General features: G+C 43.5%; 13 protein-coding genes across 13 annotated transcripts; 8 read left to right on the plus strand and 5 right to left on the minus strand.

Moving 5' to 3' along the window:
* Nucleotide 1: 1 nt before the first annotated feature.
* Nucleotides 2–821, plus strand: FA14DRAFT_161915 (putative ATP synthase delta chain precursor, mitochondrial). The gene is made up of 3 exons (XM_025499341.1): nt 2–343; nt 412–500; nt 574–821. Exons 1-3 carry the CDS (start codon nt 85–87, stop codon nt 697–699), a joined length of 474 nt encoding a protein of 157 aa, XP_025352814.1. The 5' UTR covers nt 2–84; the 3' UTR covers nt 700–821.
* Nucleotides 777–1562, minus strand: FA14DRAFT_191617 (NDUFA12-domain-containing protein; the record flags this gene model as incomplete). Its single annotated transcript, XM_025501877.1, has 4 exons — nt 777–815; nt 880–948; nt 1190–1376; nt 1450–1562. The coding sequence occupies 4 exons, from the start codon at nt 1560–1562 to the stop codon at nt 780–782; spliced, it is 405 nt and encodes a 134-aa protein (XP_025352815.1).
* A 271-nt stretch (nt 1563–1833) lies between these two features.
* FA14DRAFT_113853 (uncharacterized protein) lies at nt 1834–6180 on the plus strand (the record flags this gene model as incomplete). The annotated part of the gene is made up of 1 exon (XM_025496023.1): nt 1834–6180. A coding segment is annotated over one exon (4347 nt), but the record flags the coding sequence as incomplete, so codon positions are not given.
* FA14DRAFT_74889 (putative glucokinase) lies at nt 6139–8193 on the minus strand. Its single transcript, XM_025502819.1, has one exon. The coding sequence runs from the start codon at nt 7851–7853 to the stop codon at nt 6378–6380; it is 1476 nt and encodes a 491-aa protein (XP_025352817.1). The 5' UTR covers nt 7854–8193; the 3' UTR covers nt 6139–6377.
* A 165-nt stretch (nt 8194–8358) lies between these two features.
* On the plus strand, nt 8359–8923 carry FA14DRAFT_161917 (uncharacterized protein). The gene has a single exon (XM_025499342.1). It carries the CDS (start codon nt 8365–8367, stop codon nt 8614–8616), a length of 252 nt encoding a protein of 83 aa, XP_025352818.1. The 5' UTR covers nt 8359–8364; the 3' UTR covers nt 8617–8923.
* Nucleotides 8924–10365: 1442 nt separating this feature from the next.
* FA14DRAFT_161918 (uncharacterized protein) lies at nt 10366–10743 on the plus strand. Its single transcript, XM_025499343.1, has one exon. It carries the CDS (start codon nt 10399–10401, stop codon nt 10732–10734), a length of 336 nt encoding a protein of 111 aa, XP_025352819.1. The 5' UTR covers nt 10366–10398; the 3' UTR covers nt 10735–10743.
* Nucleotides 10744–10855: 112 nt separating this feature from the next.
* On the plus strand, nt 10856–13351 carry FA14DRAFT_161919 (Metallo-hydrolase/oxidoreductase). The gene has a single exon (XM_025499344.1). It carries the CDS (start codon nt 10879–10881, stop codon nt 13279–13281), a length of 2403 nt encoding a protein of 800 aa, XP_025352820.1. The 5' UTR covers nt 10856–10878; the 3' UTR covers nt 13282–13351.
* Nucleotides 13341–14950, minus strand: FA14DRAFT_137457 (24 kDa ras-like protein). Its single transcript, XM_025497038.1, has 2 exons — nt 14071–14950; nt 13341–13999 (listed from the first exon to the last, which is right to left on the minus strand). The coding sequence occupies exons 1-2, from the start codon at nt 14465–14467 to the stop codon at nt 13767–13769; spliced, it is 630 nt and encodes a 209-aa protein (XP_025352821.1). The 5' UTR covers nt 14468–14950; the 3' UTR covers nt 13341–13766.
* Nucleotides 14951–15256: 306 nt separating this feature from the next.
* Nucleotides 15257–17122, plus strand: FA14DRAFT_125792 (uncharacterized protein; the record flags this gene model as incomplete). The annotated part of the gene is made up of 1 exon (XM_025496721.1): nt 15257–17122. A coding segment is annotated over one exon (1866 nt), but the record flags the coding sequence as incomplete, so codon positions are not given.
* A 739-nt stretch (nt 17123–17861) lies between these two features.
* Nucleotides 17862–18986, minus strand: FA14DRAFT_161920 (Aminomethyltransferase folate-binding domain-containing protein). Its single transcript, XM_025499345.1, has one exon. The coding sequence runs from the start codon at nt 18962–18964 to the stop codon at nt 17912–17914; it is 1053 nt and encodes a 350-aa protein (XP_025352823.1). The 5' UTR covers nt 18965–18986; the 3' UTR covers nt 17862–17911.
* A 310-nt stretch (nt 18987–19296) lies between these two features.
* Nucleotides 19297–20118, plus strand: FA14DRAFT_181209 (Metallo-hydrolase/oxidoreductase; the record flags this gene model as incomplete). The annotated part of the gene is made up of 1 exon (XM_025501073.1): nt 19297–20118. The coding sequence occupies one exon, from the start codon at nt 19297–19299 to the stop codon at nt 20116–20118; it is 822 nt and encodes a 273-aa protein (XP_025352824.1).
* A 558-nt stretch (nt 20119–20676) lies between these two features.
* FA14DRAFT_74973 (uncharacterized protein) lies at nt 20677–21322 on the minus strand. Its single transcript, XM_025502821.1, has one exon. It carries the CDS (start codon nt 21251–21253, stop codon nt 20780–20782), a length of 474 nt encoding a protein of 157 aa, XP_025352825.1. The 5' UTR covers nt 21254–21322; the 3' UTR covers nt 20677–20779.
* Nucleotides 21323–21637: 315 nt separating this feature from the next.
* FA14DRAFT_113629 (Tudor/PWWP/MBT) lies at nt 21638–22609 on the plus strand (the record flags this gene model as incomplete). The annotated part of the gene is made up of 1 exon (XM_025496017.1): nt 21638–22609. A coding segment is annotated over one exon (972 nt), but the record flags the coding sequence as incomplete, so codon positions are not given.
* Nucleotides 22610–22658: the final 49 nt, after the last annotated feature.

Raw genomic sequence — 22658 nt, forward strand, 5'->3', positions numbered from 1 at the left:
ACCATCACAACAAATACAGCAAAGATGTTCTCGACAGCTTCTCGATCAGCAGTTGCGGCTTTACGCTCTTCAGTTCGTCCTTCGATGGCCGTCTCTGCCGCCAGACGTGCACCTTTGGCACCTTTGATGTCCACTCGTGGATATGCCGAAGCCGTCTCGGAAAAATTGTCATTATCGCTAATTCTCCCTCATGCTGCTCTCTTCGAAGGAGAAGTTACACAAGTCAACATCAACTCAACTTCTGGTGAAATGGGTATCTTGGCCGCTCACGTACCCAGCATTGAACAATTGGCACCCGGTTTGTTGGAAGTCTTTGAAGCAAATGGAACCAAGAAATGGTTTGGTGAGTAGACATAGAGGTTGGTATCCAGCAATCGACAGCATGCTAATCCTTTCCCTTTCTCAAAACAGTCTCTGGTGGATTTGCTACCGTTCACCCAAACAACAAACTCTCCGTAAATGCTATCGAAGCATACGAATTGGACCAATTCTCCCCAGAGGTGAGTTTGTGTGCTATAAAACAAGTTGTAACTAGTCACCGACCCTAACCATTCTTCTTTTCCCCCATCACAGGCCGTTCGTTCATCTTTGGCTGAAGCACAACGTGTTGCCTCCGGAGCTGGATCGCCTGAAGCAAAGGCAGAAGCAGAGATTGAAGTGGAAGTTTACACTGCTTTGCAAGCCGCTTTGGCCAAGTAAAGTAAAAGAATGGAAGGATAATTCACACGTTATACACACACATATATGTATACAAATGGTAATAGATATCATTGAGAGAATCATTTACGTGCTGCTACTGTGGGCTCCCAGGGGTTCTATGAGGTGTAGAGGAAAAAGTCAGCAGAGGGCTCGGAACTACCTTTGATTTTGGGAACTCACAATCTTTTGTCTCGTTGTATTGTATGTACGGAAAGATGCCCTCGATCCTGTTGTGCTGTCTGTATGTTGCTGTTTTGAGGAAGAAAGGGTTAGTGAGATTCTCAAAAAAAAGCACACAACCAATGTAGACCGACAAAACGAACTCCTTCTCCCACTGAAAAAAGGTGAGAGGAGCAGATACGCGGTCACAGGCCTGTCAAGGCTTCCTCTGGTCTTGGATCGTTTAGCAGATGGGAACTGCCACTGAGCAATAAAGCAGTCCATCGAATATAGATCCGGAGTATTTGTATTTCCCTACAAAGATACTCACAATTTCCCAGGTCTTATGTGCGGCTTGAACGATTGGGTCGACATTTGGTGGATCTTGTCGGATATGATGAAGCCATGAATGCCATTGTGGTTCAACTTGTACTGTATTGTAGTCATGTGCAGCATAATCGATCCATCTATGACGACCGGGCTGTTCCTCTAGGTTTTCAAAATATTTATTACCGAATCTGATCAGGGTGGAGAGCATAGGGTGTTAAGAATACTCTCTCTGATTGAAGCACTGCACCTTGGCCTACTTACGAATCTGTTCCCACCAATCTACCGTATTTTGGATCACCGATATACTGCAAATCCCTCCACCATTGCTTGAAACCGGCTTTGCGTAGATTGCTAATCGTTCTTGGTAGAGACATTTTTGAGGGAGATGGTTGTGTAAAGCAGAGAGTTGACTTTTGCGCGCTTATGTTTGGCAGGCTGGACTGATTGACTTTCTTTACGCCTACGCCTGCGTGCACGCTAACCAATGATAATCTTCCAGAATTAACACACAGCAGCCATCAATTAGCGTGTGCGGAACAGACAACCAACACTTTCCAGCAAAAGGTATGGTCAGAACAAATGCTGGTCTCGGTTATATTGCTGTTTTTGGCAATTAGTGCGTTTGTCTCATCGTCGCAGCCCCACTCACCACCTGTTCAAGTTCAATTACGATCACCATGGCCCAGTCCACCGCTCGTTTTGGAGATCTTGGAAGCTGTTCACGAAGAAAACGGAGATGCATTCTTTGATTTGATCAATCATTTATTGAATCCTTGGGTTTTGAACGTCAATCCCAGAAATCATGAAGGCGACTACGAACCGATATCCTTGATTGATGCAACGGACGAAGATGTCTTTCGACGTGCTCAAAATGTTATTAGCCAACATCATATGCTCCCAACTCTCGCACAAGAGCTCAATTGGAATACTTCACTAGCTCTAAGAACACAAGTGCCAAAGATTTCAGCATTTTGGCAACTGTATCAAACAAGTGGTGTTCTCGATAGACATGCAAGCAGACAAAAGTCCGAAGAGGAATGTGGAAGTTGGGTAGACTTTGAGGGAAAGGTGATTTGTACCGATGCCGAACTGATAGAAGCATTTGAAGCTTTCACCGGTCACAAGAATGATTTTCAGCCATTTCCGCCCATCACTGCCTCCGATCATGTCCTCAAGACCGGATCAAAGTCTGGCCCTATAGCAATATTGTATGCGGATCCATACACGAGCAACTTTTGGCCATTACACCATCGTTTGACAGAATATACTCTCGGCTCCAGACCAGACCATGCTCCTCTGCAGTATATCTTGCGATGGAAGCCTTCGAAGCATTTGGGAGATGAAACTCTTCCAGGCTACGGGGCTTACTTGGATCTCAAAAAGGTCGACTATCTCGTGATCGATGATCGTAAATTGGTCGAAGCAGATGGGCGTACCACAGAGTCGCACACTGTTCCGGAAGATGCTTTGCAATCTGCCGATGTTCAAGATCGTGATTGGCTCAACAAGCAACTTCATGCCACTGCAGATGATCAAACCCAGAGTATGGGTAACTTGTCAAAGGAAGAGATCAGCTCAATAGGCTTTAAAGCAGCATACAACATCATGAAGAGCTCGGATCCACTAAGAGCACTCCATCAACTCTCGCAAGACTTTCCTTCGCACGCTGTCGCCTTAGCAAGAAGCGCAGATGCGCCCAAATCTGAATTTTTAGAAGAGATGGAGATGCTCCATATGACACGCATCGAAGCAGGAGGAGAAGATGTCTGGATGAACGGCAGATCAATGAGTGGAAAGGAATTCCAAGCCTTCGGCTTGCTTGCAGCCATGCGCAATGAACGTACACTCATGCAATCTTTCACCTTGCTCAATCTTTCCAATCAACAAGCCTTCGAGCTTCTAACATCGGCGGAAGTCTCAAGCGCTTATACTACTGATGATTCTGCCCCTCCTCCTTTCTTCGATGCAAGTGATCGAATCGAGAGAAAAGACGGTGACAATGATACAGTCGGCGCAATTAGCTACTGGAATGACTTGGAAGATCTGGATGATCAACGGTATGGATTCTGGCCTGTAGAATTGGCATCTCTGTTGAGACCGATGTACCCAGGAAGCTTCCCACAGATCAGGCGGAATGTCTTCAACGTTATCCTCGCACTTGATTTGCGTCAGGTAGATGCGGTGAAGTTCCTCTCCGAGACTGTTCAAATGGCCAGTAGCAAGGTTGCTATTCGATGGGGTATCGTTCCATTTCTCTCGTCAAGTCCAGAATCTTCGCAGCTTGCCGATTTGTTTTGGCTTGCTCTAGAGCAACTCGGACCCACTGATACGGCCAAATATCTTCGCAGGGTTGCGTTTGCCGCTCAACAAATTCAAAGCGATAAAGTCAATGTCAGACGTGCTGGAGAAGAATTGGATAAAATGCTTCATACGACATCGACTGAGCGGGAAGAGCTACTTAAATCAACAGAATCGATTTCCCTTAAGCGACAAAAAGCGGCAAAGTGGACGAAGAGATTACGTGCAGATGAAACTGCTACCGGAACAGTATTTGTTAATGGTCAATTGATGCCATTCCATCCTCAGCTTTTACAAATATTACATCAAGTGGTTGCCATTCAACTGCAATCATTGGCAAAGTTGATCTATTATGGTGAAATCAATGATGAAGAGACTGATGTGTCAACATTCTTCTATGACTTGCCGACAACTCACACGGCGCGAAGCATTCTTCTCTTTCCACCTGAGGAAGGTCCAATCAAGACAAAAGCAATCGAATTGACAGGAGAGATTGGTGTGGTGTGTCGTAACGCACTTTCTACCGGCCCAGAAGCGTCCTCTTTGGCTGTCTGGCAGGTTGGGGATGTTGAATCAGAGAGAGGAAAGAAGCTTTTTGACATCCTTTCCACTTTGAGTGAAACACAAGAATTTCGACTTGGGTCATTGTCTTTGTCGTCATTTGGCCTGGGGCAGAATGATGGCACATTTGGCATTTTGATCAATGGCAGGCTCTTGTACAATCTTGATCCAAGCGAGTTCACACAAACAGACTTTGAAGCTTTGATCAAGCAAGAAAAAGCAAAAGTAGACAGCATCCCGAGCGAAGGGCAAGATCCTTGGCAGACGGTCGCAGTCTCTTCGATTGTTCACTCAGCCAACTTTGTGGAAAAGAGTAAGCAAGGTTTCTTTGTCTCTTCTTCCACAGCACGGTCAACTATCATGGATGCTATCGAAGCGGAACAATTCTCATTCTCTTTTGGTGATCGCAATTCATCTGCTCTTCGCTTTTCTGTCCTGGTGAACCCGCTAGGCAAGTCAGTACAGCAATGGAGCGGGGTCCTTTCAATGTTGGCAACGCAACCAGATGTTTACGTCCGCGTGATCTTGAATCCAAAGCAAAATGTAACGGAAGTCCCTCTCAAACGATACTACCGAGACAGTACGCCAAGTCAACTTCAATTCAATCCACAAGGCCAAGTCCTATCTTCATCACTAACGTTCAATGACATGCCAAATGAAGCTGTCCTGACAATGGGTCTAGATGCACCACCTACCTGGCTCACTATGCCTGTTGATGCGATCTACGATCTAGACAACATTCGATTACGCGATGCCGTCACGCCTACCGTTCGAGCGGTATACGAATTAAAGTATGTCCTGATAGAAGGTCATGTTCGTGATGACAAAAGCAAAAGCGTACCTCGTGGTCTGCAATTAGTGCTAGAATCTTTGGATGGCACACAAACACTTGACACGATTGTGATGGCCAATTTGGCATACTTTCAATTCCGTGCTGCTCCAGGCGTATACCGTTTGCGAATCCGTAATGGTCGAAGTTCTGAGCTTTTTGATATGATCAGTGTAGGAAATGCAGGCTGGGATAGTCCAACAGTTGAGGAAACGGGAGATGAGATCATACTCAACACTTTTCAAGGCTTGACGATTTTCCCAAGAATGAGCAAGAAGAACGGCAAAGAGAAGGAGCAGCTGGTAGAAGACGGTGAAGCCTCAACACAGAACGGCGATAGTAAATCCGGAATCTCTCCCGGAAGCATCCTACAGCGAGCACAAAGCATTTTCTCATCTGCTTCATCAAGTATTACGGGAGGCTCATCAGCCCAAGTGAATGTTTTCACAGTCGCAAGCGGGCATTTGTACGAAAGAATGACGTACATCATGATTCTGTCAACCTTGAAACATACGAAAGCATCGGTTAAATTTTGGTTCATTGAAAACTTCTTATCTCCCTCTTTCAAAAGATTCATTCCACTCTTGGCAAAAGAGTACAATTTCGACTACGAGCTTGTTACGTATGCCTGGCCACACTGGTTACGTGGACAAAGTGAAAAGCAACGTTCGATTTGGGGTATGAAGGTACTCTTCTTGGATGTATTGTTCCCGTTGGATCTTCAAAAGGTCATCTTTGTTGATGCCGATCAAATCGTTCGTGCTGATTTATTGGAGCTTGTCGAAACCGATCTGCATGGCGCTCCTTATGGTTTCCCGCCAATGGGTAATGATTCGATCGATATGGACAATTTCCGATTTTGGGAAACGGGATATTGGGAAAAGTTCTTGCGCGGAAAACCTTATCCGATCTCTGCTTTATTCGTCGTTGATTTGAACAGATTCAGATTAGTGGCAGCTGGTGATAAATTACGCGGACATTATCAAGCCTTGAGTGCAGATCCAAATTCATTAAGTAACTTAGATCAAGATCTGGTGGCGAGCATGATTCACAACGTTCCAATCTTTTCGTTGGACAAAGAATGGCTTTGGTGTGAAACTTGGTGTAGTCGGTCATGGTATGATGATGCAAAGAGTATTGATCTCTGTAGTAATCCAAAAACACATGAACCCAAACTTGATCGTGCTCGAAGACAGATACCAGAATGGACTCCTTTGGACGAAGAAGTTGCCGAAGTGGCTAGAAAGTTGGAAAAAGAAGGAAGATTGGATGCAAATGTGGTAGCAACAACTTCAGCAATAGACAATCAACCGCAAGCAACCCATAGACATGACGAATTATGATGTTTGTTTTTGCGAGAATGTACTGTACTTATTTTTTCACATAATGCGAGAATGACTAAATCAATTTGATCCGTTGAGATATCGTAATAATAATTTCAAAGAATTCGAATACATACAACAGCAATGCAAGCAGCTTTTTACGGTTAATTTGCGATTTTTTAATTCTTGTGCAAATGAGGATGATGATGATCTTTTTCTTGTTTACTGGCCTGTAGAGCGCATAAAGCAGCTCCGATACCACTTCCATCTTTGGCAAAGCCGAATTTTGTCTTTTTCTCTGTTTCCGTTCCAACCATTTCGCGTAATGCTTCTCTTACCCAATCCAAAAAGTTTGGTAAATATTCCACAACAGATCCGTCTACACCCAAGTTGTACACCTCTTCCTTATTATCGGGCGAAACTTCTTCTTGATGATGTTTGATCACTGCTGCGACTGCAACCGCACTCAATCTTGCAGCACGTTTTCCGACAATATCACATACCCTTCTCACAGCCTTGATATCCTCTGCGCTGATATTCTCCGGTTTGATCTCCATAGTCTCTGCTAGAACTTTGTATGTTGGTGAACTATTATCCGAGGCATCCTTCTTATCGTCCATGATGGCGGACATGTACGCTGTGTCGAAAGCATATTGAGTGTTCATTTTGACGGAAGAGAATCCCTTGAATAGCAATAATCTGTCCACAAGGGATAAGATTATCATACGCGAAATTTCACCTAGATACATTCCACTGATCATCTTCTCAAAAGCGTGATGGCGAGGTCGAATTGCTTCCCGATCCACTTGATTATCAAAAGGCGTAACAGGCAAAATTGCACGTTCATCGTCAAAACCTCCCCATTCAGCATTCACGATCATGTATGTTGGAGCAGGTTCTAATGGATCATCCACTTGCAACTTTGTGATGTTTTTCCGTAGCTCAACATAAGCGCCATTTGTACCAGTTCCAAAGATACCTCCCAACAAAGCCGGTCCTTTGGATTGATATCCGTGTGCTAGCAATGTACCGACTGTATCGTTCACGAGCGAATTCACACGTACTTTTACTCCCAATTCATTCAGACAGCTTTGTAATAATCCAACAACTTCTTGTCCGATTGCATCATCTGCATCGAATCCTTTTGTCCATTTGATCAGTGTTCCTTGATCGATTGCAGTCTGTTCGCACGGGAAGCTGAACGTGAATCCCAAAAGCAGTTCCTCGCCAGACGAAGCTGAACCGGTCTTACTCTCAGATTCCAAAAAGGTCTTTACGCTTTGTGCAATAAAGGTGAACAAAGTCTTTGCTTTTCCTCTTTTGAGTTCATCTGAAACTTTATACTTTTGTTGTTTCATCGTAAAGCTTCCTTTTCCGTCTAGGATGACTTCGCAAACACGTAGGTTTGTTCCACCTAAATCCAATGCTAAATATGTACCTTTTTCACTTCCATCTGGAACACCGGTAACGAAAGTTGGTATCATCAACATATTTTGATTATCGTTTGCAAGTCCATGAAACATTCTTTCATGAAACCTTTCGAGGATTTTATCGAGAACATCTTTTGATAGAGTTAATTGAACGCCGATTTCATCTATTGCCTTGCTCAATTCTTGTCCGGCACTACCACCATTTTGCACAGCTGTGGGTGCCATTTTGAGCAATAGAGTGGGATCCGATCGGAATAGGAGGTTATCTGGAAAAGGTGACCGGGAGCAGATGAGGGTAGCGGAGTGTGAATTGGGATTGCTTGATATTGTGGGAATTGAATGGGTAAGTAAAATGAACTTGCATTAAAAAACAAAAGCCTCAACAATTCTCTCCCGGTTTCCCAGGCAATTTTGCCAATCTTCTTTTTTAACTCAATGCTCTCAGGGCACGGAAGTTTGGCCTTTTGTGTGGGCCAATACTGTATGTGTGTGTATTCTCCCGAGTGGAGCTAAGTCAACCAAGCACGACGCGTCTCAGCATCCGATGCATGACTGCCAAAAACAGCCTAGAATCAATTGCCGAGGCTTTGAATAATCGATGGGGCGCATTAGAGTGATCAAAGACCCGTGTCCAAAAATTCGAGTAAATGCATTCTTTTACAAATCGTGATGGTATATAAGTGGAATGGAAAAGCTGATTTCTCTTATTTGTTGAATATGACATCTATCCCCTACAATGAATTCGATTCTGATGATCATCCTCATGCAACAGCTACTAACTCTGACATTGGCTGGCCCTCCACTCGCTAGAGTCGTAAAGGCTTTGAAAGAAGGTGCGAGAGATCGAGCTAGAGCCACGGTGACAATGCCTACCGGTAATAAACCTTCAAGGAGGTTGATCCTACATTCAGACAGGATGTCTTTGAAAAGGACTGAATTTACCAGAATAGAGCCTATAGAAGTCGATAAGAGAGCTATCAAGGATTAGTCAATTATATCACGGAGAAGATTTTAGGGCAGTACCCATTCAACACAGCATCTGGGGCTATTGACTCCTCCAGAGAGTGAAGAAGGACATTAAACTAGGGGCACTCGTTGTATTGTATCAGTTCCCGCGGTGTTGCTGGCATAAGAAAGCTGTGGCTATGAAAGGCGCCTTACAATGAAAAGAATGCACATTTCAGGAATGCAGATTATAACAAGGAATATGAGAGCTGGCATTTTGTTATTGTTGTGTTTAGTGTAGCTTATCCCAGTCGCCTTTCTCTCTGGCAACCTTCATCCTAATGACGAACGAAAACTTAAAAAAGCAGTGAAACAGAGTGATAAGCAATTACAAAACGCTATGGACATGGAACTTTTTTGGAGAACAATCTTATTAAATGATTCTTTAAAGCCTTTGCACAATTATGCCAAAAAGCAGACTGAGCATTATGCTCAGAAAGGGCGTGAATTTGATGTGAAAGCAGGTAAAATGGACGATACTCTTCGTAATCACCAAGCTGCAAAAAAGAATCGATTACCTCACGAAGCTTAGTGGGTGTAAATCACCTGACAGCATAATAAAAGCCATGAAGATTAATTGAATTCCACGATGCTCATCACACCTTAATTTTTGACCGTAAAATCAGCCTCTGTTGCATTAGTTAGCATCGTTTACTCTTGAAAGGCTGTGGTTCAAAAACGTTTGGTTACCCCACTTCCGTTGCTAAATGAAGGACGACGATGGGAACCCGTCGAAAGATGATAAAATATACTGGTTTAGTGGGTCGGTAGAACTAAAGTTGAAGCAATTGCTCATCGATCCGGATCAGTTCATTGGACCTGAATTGAATCCGACTTTACGATAGGGCTCGGGTGACAACATCGAAATCCTCTGGGAAGGGGCTGCTGGTGAGGCCAAGACTCATCTTCTAGTGGTCGATCTTGATAATTATAGCTTTCTGTATTCAAGTAGACCGCCAAGCATACTCCTTAGAAATTTATACAGGGTAGTACAATTTGGTTTTCCTGACGAAAGCGAAAGCGTTCATCGTATCAGGGAGTATTTAACAAACACACTCGGTCAAAGTTGCGCTCCAGGAGGAAAGCAAATCATGTTTAAAGCCCTTACGGAACAAGAGAAGATTTGGCTCGACTTTCGTAGACGGCTGATGACACTGAATGATAAATTAAAAGACATTTCGGATAAACAAGCAGAGAGAATGAAGTTTGTTTTAACATGCTCAAGCTCAAGGTCAAGACAATGACAGCATGCGAATCCGAATCAAGTTCTTCCATGTCTTACCACGTTCCACCAACCTGTTGCACTTCCGGTTCGCCATATACGGGTGCGCTATTTAGGCCATTGGCAGGCAAAGGTAGAATATTTTACTTGCCTCTAAAACTGCTTTTCCCAATGTCCAACTAATCGCAAGTCTACCAACTTCATTCACACTTTGGAACAGATTCTTTTCGTCTGCTTTTCCTTGTGCTTCATCAGCGTGCACTCTGCCTTCACCTTCACCGCCTGCGCATTCCATAAAGATTGTTCATATTTCTAAAGGCTATGTCTCGTGACCAAAATGCCTTTTTGTGTATCTCACCGTACGTAGATCCCCGTCTGGCCACACGCAAATCACTACAATGGCTGTGAAAGGCCCGAATAAAATTATGAATCTCTGGCAATGATTGCATGACAAGGTATATAAGATGCGCAAAGTGGCAATCTGTAGCTTGCTTCTGTACTACTCCTTAATACTGGGCAAGCCACTCAATCAATCTTTTCAAGATGCGTTGTGCACATATGTGCTTCACAATTGTATCTATCCTAATCTTCACCACGTTAGTCTTTGCGGCTGATAAAGACAAAGAAAAATTGCAGAAAGCCTTGCAAAAAGCGTCAAAGAAGAATGAAGAGCATGCAGCTGATCAAAAGAAGTGGGAAAACAGACAAGAAAAGAGTCATTTTCCTCCAAAACGCTTTATTGCTAGAAAGATGGCAGAAATGCACAACAATAAAAGAGTTGAACATGCAATGAAGTACTTTAAAGCTGATGGTGCAATCAAAGACATCGAGCAACAATCTTCAAGTTCTCACAACGTCGCTCATAATCATCAAGCATAGTTCTTGTACAAGTTGTTTTTATAGCTCATTTAGTGTCTTTATTTTTTGAAGCGTCTGATTGTATGCACGCGTTTATAGTTTTTGGAAGATTGCTGAGTACCACTTTCTTTATCCTTCAGCGATCATCCTTGTACACTGGTAAAAATGGCGATTCAGATCCTCAATGGCGGTGATGGATCGGATGAATTACAGATTGAAATGTTAGGGGCAGGTCAAGAGGTAGGAAGAAGTTGCTGTGTCTTACGTTATAAAGGAAAGACGGTAGTTTGCGATGCAGGCGTTCATCCTGCCTATCAAGGTATTGCTGCTTTGCCATTCATAGATGAATTGGATTGGAGTACGGTTGATGCACTATTGATCACACATTTTCATCTTGATCATGCTGCCGCTCTTACCTATGTGATGGAAAAGACAAACTTTCAAGATGGAAAAGGAAAGGTGTACATGACCCATCCTACCAAAGCTGTTTATCGTTTCCTTATGCAAGATTTCGTCAGAATGTCAAGCTCAGGTGCAGATGATCAATTGTTCGACGAAGAAGAAATGTTGGCTTCTTGGCGAAAGATTCAAGCAGTTGACTATCATCAAGATGTGGCCGTCGGAGGTGGTTTACACTTTACGCCTTATCATGCCGGACATGTCTTGGGAGCATGCATGTTCATGATCGAAATCGCAGGTTTGAAGATCTTGTATACAGGCGACTTTAGTCGGGAAGAGGATCGACATCTGGTACAAGCAGAGATACCGCCGATTCGACCTGACATTCTCATTTGCGAATCAACTTACGGCACACAAAGTCTAGAACCCCGTTTAGAGAAAGAGGAGCGCTTCACAGATTCGGTGCATGCAATCGTCAAGAGAGGTGGTAGAGTGTTACTACCGGTCTTCGTTCTTGGAAGAGCACAAGAGTTGCTGCTGTTGCTAGATGAATATTGGTCACAACATCCGGATTTGCATTCGATTCCGATCTACTACGCTTCAGCATTGGCACGAAAGTGTATCGGAATTTACCAAACATATATCCACACAATGAATGAACACATCCGAACACGATTCAATAGACGTGATAACCCTTTCGTCTTCAAGCACGTTTCCAATCTACGAAGCTTGGACAAATTTGACGATCGAGGACCATGTGTGATGATGGCAAGTCCCGGTTTCATGCAAAGTGGTGTATCACGAGAATTGTTGGAGAGATGGGCACCCGATAGACGGAACGGTTTGATTGTTACAGGTTACTCGGTCGAGGGAACAATGGCAAGGAGTATTCTCAAAGAACCTGATGAGATTATGAGTCTGGCTGGTCAAAGGATCCCGCTGGAAATGTCGGTGGACTATATCTCATTCTCAGCTCACGTTGACTATACGCAAAACAGTAAATTCATCGAAGAGATTAAAGCGCAACACATTGTTCTTGTACATGGAGAACAGAACAACATGAATCAACTCAAGCGTGCCTTGCAAGGAAAGTTCTCCGATCGAGCGGAAGATATCAAGATTCATACACCGCGAAATTGCGAAACTCTGAAGATCAAATTTCGAGGAGAAAGAACTGCAAAAGCGATTGGAAGAATTGCAGCCAAAACGCCCAAACAGGGTGATTTATTGTCTGGTCTATTGATCAGTAAGGATTTCGCCTTTACGATTCTGGACCCGGAAGATTTGTTGGATTTTACGGGGTTGAGCACGAGTACAATCATTCAGCGACAGCGAGTTGCCATTCATGTTGGCTGGTCTTTGGTTGTGTATCACTTGCAAGGCATGTTTGGCAAATTAGTGGAAGGTGTGGATTTGGAAGGAAAGCGTACGATTCGGATTATGGATGTGTTGGATCTCAAGCAATCGTTAGAAAGCTCTTCTGAGTATTTGCTGGAATGGAAGAGCGGAACGGCAAATGACATGGTTGCCGATAGCTGTTTGGCTTTATTGTTGGGAATCGAAGGAATGCCCGCCAGTGTGCGAGCAACCGTATCTGAAACCAATCATGATCATGATCACCATCAAGGAGATCATCCAATGGCTGATCATGTTGATACGCTCTCAAGAGCAGAGCAACTTGCTGCTTTCTTGGAAGCTCATTTTGGCAGTTTTGAGGAAATCATGATTGGTGGAGTGGATGAGGAGATTGTGGAAAATGGAGGCTTGGCTGTGAAAGAGGAAGAAGAGGAAGCGGAAAAAGAAGTGAAGCAAGAAGGAGACGTCAAAATGGAAGAAGGAGAAGAGGCTGTCAAGCTTGGTTCAAAGTCACCTACTCCAGCACCGTTTTTGCATCAATTTCGTGGCACGCCTGAAAGGATGGCATTGCGGGTACAATTGGACCAAGAACAAGGCGTAGTGGAAACGGAATCTATGAAAATTACTGCCTCCTCAACCACTTTACAAAAGCAAATTGAGAGCATCGTTCAATTAGCTTTATCAACTTCTTCGCATCTATCAGAAACTTTTGTCCTTCAGCCACAATTGACCAGTGAGCTGTTTCAAGGCAAACACACGCTTCCGGTCGAACCGGGAAGTACGGAAGCCAAAAAGATGATTACCGATTCATAGTCATCATGTACAATTAAGATGTATTTTTACCTCACATACACACGCACGCACAAATAAAAATCATGAAAAGAATCACCTTGAACGTATGAGTCTACAAAAGAGAAGAAGAGTAATAAGAGAAAAATCACGTTAAAATATAGCAAGTGTGGGGAGAATGAAAAAGAAAGTATATATAAAAATAATTGAGCGAAACGCTCAAAACAGATTGAAACATGCGATGATATGGTTGGTGACCGTAGGTATTTGGGTGTTGAGATGAAGCGAAAGGGTGGTGTGCATTGAGTTTAGAGGGGCGGATGGCAAATGTAAGTGCTCTATGATAGTGGATGTGTGTTGAAAGATCTTGCATGAATTTCATAGCCCAATGTGTGAGTGTGTGTTTTTTCATTCATTAAAACGGAAGAGTAAGCCACTTAAAGCTTTCGTTACCTCTTCACTTTGTTTTTACAGGTTGAAAATCTGTGTTTTTCGATTAGAGATCACTATTACAGTACCATACATCCTCGGCAGCATCCGCTATCATGTTTATCTTCGGTAGGGTAACGTTCACCTCCCGCTGGTCCTACGCCGCCGACGCCCGGTCTGCCAACTTCTTGATCTTTATTGTATCTTCTGATTTCTCTTACGAGATTGCTGAATGCTTCATCTACGTTGATCCTTTGCTTGGCTGATGTTTCGATGAAACGACATCCAAAGTGTTTCGCTAGTTCTCGGCCCTCTGTAATATGAGAATAGAAGGTTGATTAGCATGAATTCTCCATAACTCCCACAATACCATCCTCTACTCACCATGACTGCCAACCTGTCTCTCATACTCCAAATCGCACTTGTTTGCAACAACGACGACGGGGAAGTAATCCTTATCTTTCACACGCAAGATTTGCTGCTGAAAAGTGAGAATTTCATCGAAACTGTTACGTGAAGTGATTGAATAAACCAACAAGAAACCTTCTCCCGTTCTCATGTATTGTTCTCGCATTGCCGAATATTCTTCTTGACCTGCCGTATCCAAAACATCCAAAAGTGCAACTTCTTCATCGATCACACATTGTTTCCGATAAGAATCTTCAATCGTTGGATCATATTCATCGACGAAATGACTTTGAATGAATTGAATCGTCAATGCACTTTTTCCCACACCACCGCCACCTACAACCACAATCTTGTATTCCCTTGGAACCTGCATTATTGTTTGGATGTGTTTTTAGATGAAACAAGTGAGAAAGGAAGATTGACCTTTCATCAACCCCAATAATAATAATAATGTAGGCGGGGATGTTGTGTGCTAGATAAAAAGGTGTGTGCCAGTGAGTGAGTTTGTGTGCGCTTGTGCCCTGTTTAACGTGCAAAGTTGAATCGCGCTACCCACCCCGTGTGTAGTGTGTGTGCTGAGATGCAATTTCACAAGCGTGTCCATTGAATTGAAATAGGGAGCTTTAATTTTTTTTCTCTCTGTTGCAATCAAGAATATCCATCCCCCCTTCGGTTAGGCTAATTATAGACGGTTAAAATGCCTTTCTTGTTGCCCCCGCTCTAGAATCCTATCAGAAAACTCTAAGCCAGGCTAACGTTTAGCGCACCTTTTCTTCTTCGTAGTGTGGCGCGGATTAAGCCAGAGGTACCAATCAATCACGGATACTTACGCAAAAACGGATGGAAATCGGACAACCTTCGACAGGCACGGCATGCAAGCCTCAAAAGCAAGCAAGCAAGCACGTACGTACGGACGCACACTTTATCGCGCCTGAAAGGCAAATTTAGAAATTCTATGTTTCATATAAAAATCAATCTTGTCTGGCGGCACTTTATCTGTTTCCCATAACACGTAAACAACTGACCCGGCGTCCCGAATTTTTTTTTAGAAAGGAGGCGGTGTGTGTGTGTTGTTTTTAGTTACATTAACCTTCTTACATCCCTTTCTTTTCCTATTCCCGTCATCATTTCTACATTTAATATTCCTTGTGATGGTGTCAAGATGGATCAACTGAATAGTGCGAGAAGAGAAGCGGCGAACAATGCCTTCTCTTCTGCTTTTGCTCGAAATGAAGCAGGTCCTTCTCATTTATCCCAAGAGGCTCGTCAATCTCCGCCTCCCTCTTGGAACGTAGCACGCCGTTATGCAATCATCGTTGATGCCGGCTCGTCAGGTTCACGTATGCAAGTGTATTCTTGGAAAAATCCATTGGTAGACCGAGCAGAACGAGAACAAAAAGGTGAAAAGATTAAAGTTTTACCTACGGTAGAAAAAGGAACATGGGAAGGCAGTGGATTGGATTGGCAACTCAAGGTCGAACCTGGCCTTTCTACTTTTGGAAGTCATCCTCAGGATGTGCATTCATATCTAGAACCTCTTTTTGATCATGCAAAACAAATCATTCCTCCAGAGCTGATGGCCGATACACCCGTTTATATTCTCGCAACTGCGGGTATGCGTTTATTACCCGATGATCAACAAAATGCCGTCTTGCAAAACACTTGTTCCTTCATTTCCGACAAAACGCCATTTAATTTGGGTATTGGCGGCTGTCAGAAGCACGTACAGGTAATCAAAGGAGAAGAAGAAGGATTGTTGGGTTGGATTGCAATCAATTACCTTATGGACGGTTTCCATTTCAAGCCTTCAATTGATGGAACAGAAGGAAAGAGTACATTTGGGTTCTTGGACATGGGCGGTGCAAGTACACAGATCGCATTTGAGCCTAGTGTACCTGCACAGATTGCCAATCCTGATACGCAGGATGACTTGACGCCTGTTGCCCTGCGTATGCTAGATGGAACTGATGTAGTGCACAACGTTTTCGTGACAACCTTCCTTGGCTTTGGAACGAATAAAGCAAGAGATCGATACCTGAACTCCTTGGTTCCCTCCTCCTCTTTGACCACCACTCCGGTAACTGATCCATGTCTGCCAAAAGGACTAGAACTCAAGCTACCTCAGGACCACACCGCAACTGCTGCAATTTCACCCTCTCTCGTCGGATCTGGATCATTCGATCAATGTCTAAAGTCTCTTGCACCGCTTCTTGACAAAGAAGCAGAATGTAGTCGACCTCCATGCCTTTTCCATGGTGTTCATGTGCCTCCGATCGATTTTAGTGTGAACCACTTCATTGGGGTTTCTGAATATTGGTTCAGTTCGAATGATGTATTCAAATTGGGAGGCGTGTACGATTTCGTATCGTTCCAAAAGGCTGCTCAAGCATTCTGTGGCTCATCTTGGGACACACTCTCATCCCAATTGAAAGATGGAACTGTGTTCGGAAAACAAGTTACAGCAGATCGTTTGGAGATGCAATGCTTTAAGTCGGCTTGGATGGCGACAGTATTGCATGAAGGAATTGGTATTCCACGAATCACTGATCCAGGTGGTGAAGGTGAAGGCAGAGTACACGCTGATGAAGCACAAGGAAAAGCAGATGAAAAGAATTTGTTCCAAAGTGTGAATGATGTTGGTGGACTCGCAGTTAGTTGGACATTGGGAAAAGCAGTTTTAGAGGCAAGTAAAAATATTCCACCTTTGCCTGCCAATGGCCCAAATAGCGCACCCGTACATGGAGAACCGGAAGTGCAACAGGTTGGCGGAACATGGCAAGACAATTTCAGTCCAGCGTACCATAGGCCTTCGGAAGCACTCTTATCGGGACGCAATGCGCAATTGCCAGCTCTTGGAATGTTTTTGACCGGTTTGATTGCATTTTTGGCTGTTATGCTTTGTTGTGTTTTACGTGGACGATCAGCAAAGGCAGTCAAAAGGAGGGCGATGTTGCGAGACTTTTTACGCTCGCCTTGTTCAAAACGACAATCTTCCCATGGCGATTATACGTTGGCTGATATGGAAGAAGGCGGTGGCGTGTTGCGAAAGAGAGAAAGTGGAGAATCTTTGGCATCAGTTGCAGAAAGTGAGAGTAGTGGAGATGAAACGGATGGGTTTCGCAGTGGGAGGCGTCGCCGACGTTCATCTGGAAATGGAATCGTGACCGCATTGCTCATACCTCTACAGCGTCTTGGGCTGGCATTAGGTCTACGCACCAATGTTCGGGCGACTTCGCCTACATTACCACAATCTTTAGCACAACGGAGGCAATTTCGACCCCGATACCCCATGCGACATCACAACATCTCCACAACACCAATCACAATGAGTCAGCCAACCTCTCCGAAAGCATATTCGGCACACATTGCCGGTAATCATCAAGGAGCAACAACTGCTGCCGGATTTACACTTTCGAGACCTGGAAGTAGAGCAGGATCAGTTCTTTCACCTCGTGTGATGCATCATGATCATCCTCTTAGCGCCGGTAATCAAAATGGAGGAGGAGGAAACCCAACGCATTCTTCCTATTTTGCAGCATGGCAAAATCATCCTGCATCTTCTCATCCTCCTTCAACCTTGAATTCGGTCGCTGCTACCGCAACAGCGAGTGCCCGTAGTTCAAGAGCTGGATCTCCCACTTTAGGACAATCTTCTGCTCCCAGAACACCTGGATTTGCTCGAAAAGCATGGGAAGATTTGGACTAAAAGTGCGGAAAAAAAGGACAATATTTTTGTACTATTATTATTCTCTTACTCTGGATTTCGCACGCTCAAAATTGGAATTGCATTCATGTTATTACATTAATAGAGCAGTGATCACTGTTGTTGCTGTACATTTTCTGGCCACCACGTAGGTATCCATGGCCGAACGTGAATCGGTTTATCCTTTCCGGTTATTTGCATAGTGAGATCTTTATTCCATCGATTGACTTGCTCTAATCGTAACATCGCCAAGCCGACATTATCTACTACTGAGAGTAATTTTCCTGCTGATCTTCCTCTCGAAGGTCGTCCGGATGCGCTTTCTGGGTCTTTATTCAGCGGCTCCGAGCGAACGTCTATTCCGCCATTGTCTAGTTGTTGATCGAGTTCGAATCGTGAATCTGCTCTATGTTGTATCTGACTGACTTCTGATTCGATATGATCGGCTAGCGAAACGGGTACGATGCGTTTTCGTATAACACCTGTATGATGTGTTCTTGCAGTGAGTTCTTGTCCTATATAACAACCTTTACGGAAATCCACACCATGCATCAGATCCAAATTCTCCTCCAAAGGCATTCCCCCAATTGTGATCTCTTGCGATGTTTCTGCAATGCCTTGCATGGTCCTGTGAACGGTGTATGCCTTTAGATCAGAAAGTGCGGTGTTGCCAATATCCTCTTTTCGTATTATCGATCGAAATCCCATCTCGGGAGCACGTTGATCGGCTATAGATATAAGTGTGTTTTGAATAGGTTCATCACCTGCCCAATGTGCAACGACATCCATCTCTTGACTAACATCAGTCAGCGTGATCTTTGATCTCAATTTGAACTTTTTGATCGCGGCTAAAACGTCTGGTAAAGCATTTTTATCAACATCAAAGAATAAATCTTCTCCAACTCTATATAAAAATGCAAATGCAATCGTTCTTCCTTCGGGTTTTAGGAATGCAGTCAATTGACCTTGTCCATCCGATACTTTTTTGACATCGTTCGTTGTTAAATTTTGAATCAATTTCTCGGAATCTTTTCCTGATGCTCGTACAACTGATCGATTGGACAAAACCGCGTGCAATTTTCTCGATTGTTGTCGGTATACCTGTGCTGCACCATTGCCTCTCAGCACATTCAAGATATTTGCACCACGTATGCTAACCGATGTCATGATCTTGTGCCGATTGATGAGATGATGGCGAAGGGAATGCATACAATCTTCCTATTAACACTTATTTTTTCCTCCTCTCGGGGTTAAGCGTTAGACTGTTTATCCGCGCTTTGTATTCTTGCGTTCCCCGCTTGGTGGAGGTTATGAACACCCTGCAGGTTAAAGAGAAGACGAAACACACACGACACTCTTTGTCTTCTCAATACCATTACTGCTTTGACAACAGGAGGTATATATTGATGTCCTTCATTTCGCCTATTCTGCGTACATCTTGCAAACAACTATTACCAACTTCCTCTCTTCGCCAATTCTCAACCTCAACCGTAAACAAGATGCTCATTAGACCAATCCCACTTCGAGAAGATAACTATGGTTATTTGATCATCGATGAAGCATTCCCAAAGAAGGGTGCATTGGTTGACCCATTCACACTTTCAAAATGTCAAGAAGCAGCCAAGTCATCCGGAGTAGAAGAAGTCGTTGCAAATATTACAACCCACCATCATCAAGATCATGCAGGTGGAAATGGTGATTTTGCAAAAGCATATCCTAAAGCACCCATTTACGGAGGTAGTGATCAAGTAGAAAAGGTGAACAAGATCGTCGGAAAAGGTGATAGTTTCCCACTATTTGAAGGAAGTTCAATCAATGTCAAGACTTATCCAACTCCTTGTCATACGCAAGACAGTACCGCTTTCTTCTTGGAAGATTCAAAAGCCAAATCTACAAACGTGGACCAACAACAATATCAAAGAGCTGTCTTTACTGGTGATACATTGTTCATTTCCGGCTGTGGAAGATTCTTTGAAGGAACGGCAGAAGAGATGGATACTGCATTAAACAAAACTTTGGCTTCTTTACCGGGCGATACGGTCGTGATGTGTGGTCACGAATACACGAAATCCAATGTTGCATTCTCTCAAGGCGTTTTACCTTCCAGACCTGCAATTCAAAAATTGGTAGAATTCGTTCGAAACAATAAAGTTACAACTGGAAAATTCACCATCGATGATGAAAAGAAACACAACATTTTCATGTTGGTCAACGATGAAGAAGTGAAAAAGGCATTGAACCTCCAGGGAAAGGGCTCAACTGAAGTGATGGCCACTTTGAGAGAATTAAAGAATTCCGGAAAGATGATGTCGAAGGTCTGAACAAATGTACATACAGAAGTTCACTCTGTTCCTGTGAGGTAATGGATGCTTTTAGTCGCTTTAAGTTATGAAGCTTGAAAGTAGAATGTGAGTCTGAGAAGATGAGAATTACCAGTCCTCAGTCTGTTTGCATCTAAGAATTGAGTTTACCCCGAATTTTGCATTTCATAGTAATCTTTTATCCATCGCGGCTATCGCTCCTTTGCATATCAGGAAAGCGATGGAGTATGCAAATTTCATTACAAACGAGATGTGTTTTTTTATCAAATTCCAAACGATTATGAGCCGCTTGCAGTATAAGTATCACGTCTTCGTTGACGAGTGAGAACAGATGAAAAGTGTTATCATCATTTTAGCTTTTTGCTTTGCACAAATCATATTGACTTCTTCTTCATCACTGTACACCGATGAAGAATACAAGGTACTGATGCTGTATCGTTAGCCAATTTATATTTCCCAAACGATATCTCATTATTTTGTAGTTTCTACTTTCTACATTTCTCAATGCTGTACTAATCTGAATACTGCCATCGTCAAACACAAACACTGCATTTGTAATCCGTGAATTGCATATAACACAAGCTCTTAAAGATCGGGGCATATATTCGTTGCGATCTGCAAGCAATTCTTTCTTTGCAAACAAGGTATATATACTGACAATTCATTTTCTCTGAACCAACGTCTCATAACAACAGCAAACAAGGATGAAAATAATCCTCCTCTTGCTTTTTTGCTTTATGCAAATTTTTGCTGTCATTTCTGCACCTAGTAAATCAAACGAGCAGATTACAGAAGAAGTCAAAGCTATTCGTAAGGAAGCCGATGGAAGAAAGGAGTTAGCAAACACACTACACTTGCATCGAGATGAGTGGAATAGAAAGTACGATAGAAGTACAACTTGCCTCGGTGGCTGTATTACAAGAATGTTGGCGAGCTGCATGAATTGGTCTGGCAATCGAAATGTGGCTGCAGCAGGTAGATTGAATAAGAAAGCTGACAGATTAGAAAAGACAAAGGTACGTGGAAGGAGCAAGTAACGTTGCAGAACGCCTAGATGACTTCTGCGAGACCAGATATGCGTCCATTCATCTGTCTTCTTTTCAAATCTTTGAGTTATGATCACCTTTTTCATCATCCCCCCTTAGCATGTATCCATGACCGAGTCAATGTATGCTGTACACTGATCAATCGCCAAATCTCTGTTGGTATTCAACCCATGATCCCCACCTAGTTTAACGCGCGCGACGTGTCTTGACTTGGGCTCTTTTGCCTGGTGTTTCTTTGAATTTCTTTTAACCGGCGCGTCAAAAGTCAATGCGAACGAATAAATTGAATTTCGTTCATTCTCGAATTGTGTCTGCCAATTCATCCTTCGCATCCGCAACCATCACCATCATCAAAAAAAAGCGCGTTAGAGAGGATCGAAGGAGGAACCCAACATTTTCATGGGATCATGGCAGTAGGAAAGAAGAACGGAAACGCCGCCGCAAATAGTATGGGGGAAGAAGGATCAGGCAAACATCAATTTCAACCGGGCGATATTGTTTTAGGAAAGATTAAAGGTTATCCTCCTTGGCCAGGAATCCTTTGTCACGAAGATAATGTTCCAAAACGTACAGTCTTAAGTGCTAGACCGGGAAAACATTACCACATCGTTCGCTTCTTTCCCGCTGCTGATTATGGATTCAATACTAATCGAGATTTGAAACTGCTGGGAAAAAGGGAAATTGAAGCTTTTCTAAGTGACCCTCACAAGCGCGCTGCTGATCTCAAGAATGCATACAAGCTTGCACAGGATCCAAAGGAATGGAATAATGAACAAAACGAAGCTGTTCGCGAGGCTGAAGAGCCAGATGAAAACGAAGATGAATTGGCAGACGAAGGAGAGGAAGATGAAGAAGTGCAGCCTGTAAAGAAGAGAAAACAATCCACATCCGCGCCAAAACCATCCGCATCGAAAAAAGCAAAAGCCGAACCAAAAGAGAAGAAGACATCCGTTGCACCCACCAGCTCTACATCCAATCATGCATCATCCACCCATAATCATCACAAAGACTCAGCAGATGTGGAGGGAGCAGATGAAGCAGAAATGGATCCAGAAACGAAAAAGGTCAAAGGATGGCGTCATACGCTACAAAGAGGCTTCTTGCCCAAAGACGGGCATATCAATGCCAGTGAAATGGAACAGCATGACAAAACCTTCAAGCAGGTGGAAGCCTATCACGAAATCACAATCAATCAGCTACGTTCTACAAAGATTGGAAAAGTGATGAAAAGAATTATACAACTGCCAAGTGTTCCACAGGATGATGTATATCATTTCCAAGAACGGGCACAGAAACTATGCGATCGATGGAGTGAAGTGATGGGCATCAGCGGTGGCAGCTCAGCTCCAGCAACAAAGAAAGAAGGATCAGCATCTGCATCGACTCCAGCTCCAGCTCCTGCAAAGGAAGATTCTTCCTCTACACCAGCTCCTGTTCCTGCATCACCCAAAAAGGAGGGAAACGCAGCAACCTCTGAAACACACACGAATGGGG

This window comes from Meira miltonrushii (assembly GCF_003144205.1).
Source record: "Meira miltonrushii strain MCA 3882 unplaced genomic scaffold FA14scaffold_4, whole genome shotgun sequence".
NCBI lineage: Eukaryota > Fungi > Basidiomycota > Exobasidiomycetes > Exobasidiales > Brachybasidiaceae > Meira > Meira miltonrushii.

Coding starts and splice junctions, on each gene's coding strand:
- FA14DRAFT_161920 (XM_025499345.1), bottom strand. CDS start 18,964: ATGACATCGGTTAGCATACGTGGTGCAAATATCTTGAATGTGCTGAGA.
- FA14DRAFT_161915 (XM_025499341.1), top strand. CDS start 85: ATGGCCGTCTCTGCCGCCAGACGTGCACCTTTGGCACCTTTGATGTCC. Junction 344..411: donor TGGAACCAAGAAATGGTTTG/GTGAGTAGACAT, acceptor TTCTCAAAACAG/TCTCTGGTGGATTTGCTACC. Junction 501..573: donor TGGACCAATTCTCCCCAGAG/GTGAGTTTGTGT, acceptor CCCCCATCACAG/GCCGTTCGTTCATCTTTGGC.
- FA14DRAFT_74973 (XM_025502821.1), bottom strand. CDS start 21,253: ATGATGAAAAAGGTGATCATAACTCAAAGATTTGAAAAGAAGACAGAT.
- FA14DRAFT_137457 (XM_025497038.1), bottom strand. CDS start 14,467: ATGCAGGTTCCAAGGGAATACAAGATTGTGGTTGTAGGTGGCGGTGGT. Junction 14,000..14,070: donor GAGACAGGTTGGCAGTCATG/GTGAGTAGAGGA, acceptor CTCATATTACAG/AGGGCCGAGAACTAGCGAAA.
- FA14DRAFT_161919 (XM_025499344.1), top strand. CDS start 10,879: ATGGCGATTCAGATCCTCAATGGCGGTGATGGATCGGATGAATTACAG.
- FA14DRAFT_161917 (XM_025499342.1), top strand. CDS start 8,365: ATGAATTCGATTCTGATGATCATCCTCATGCAACAGCTACTAACTCTG.
- FA14DRAFT_161918 (XM_025499343.1), top strand. CDS start 10,399: ATGCGTTGTGCACATATGTGCTTCACAATTGTATCTATCCTAATCTTC.
- FA14DRAFT_74889 (XM_025502819.1), bottom strand. CDS start 7,853: ATGGCACCCACAGCTGTGCAAAATGGTGGTAGTGCCGGACAAGAATTG.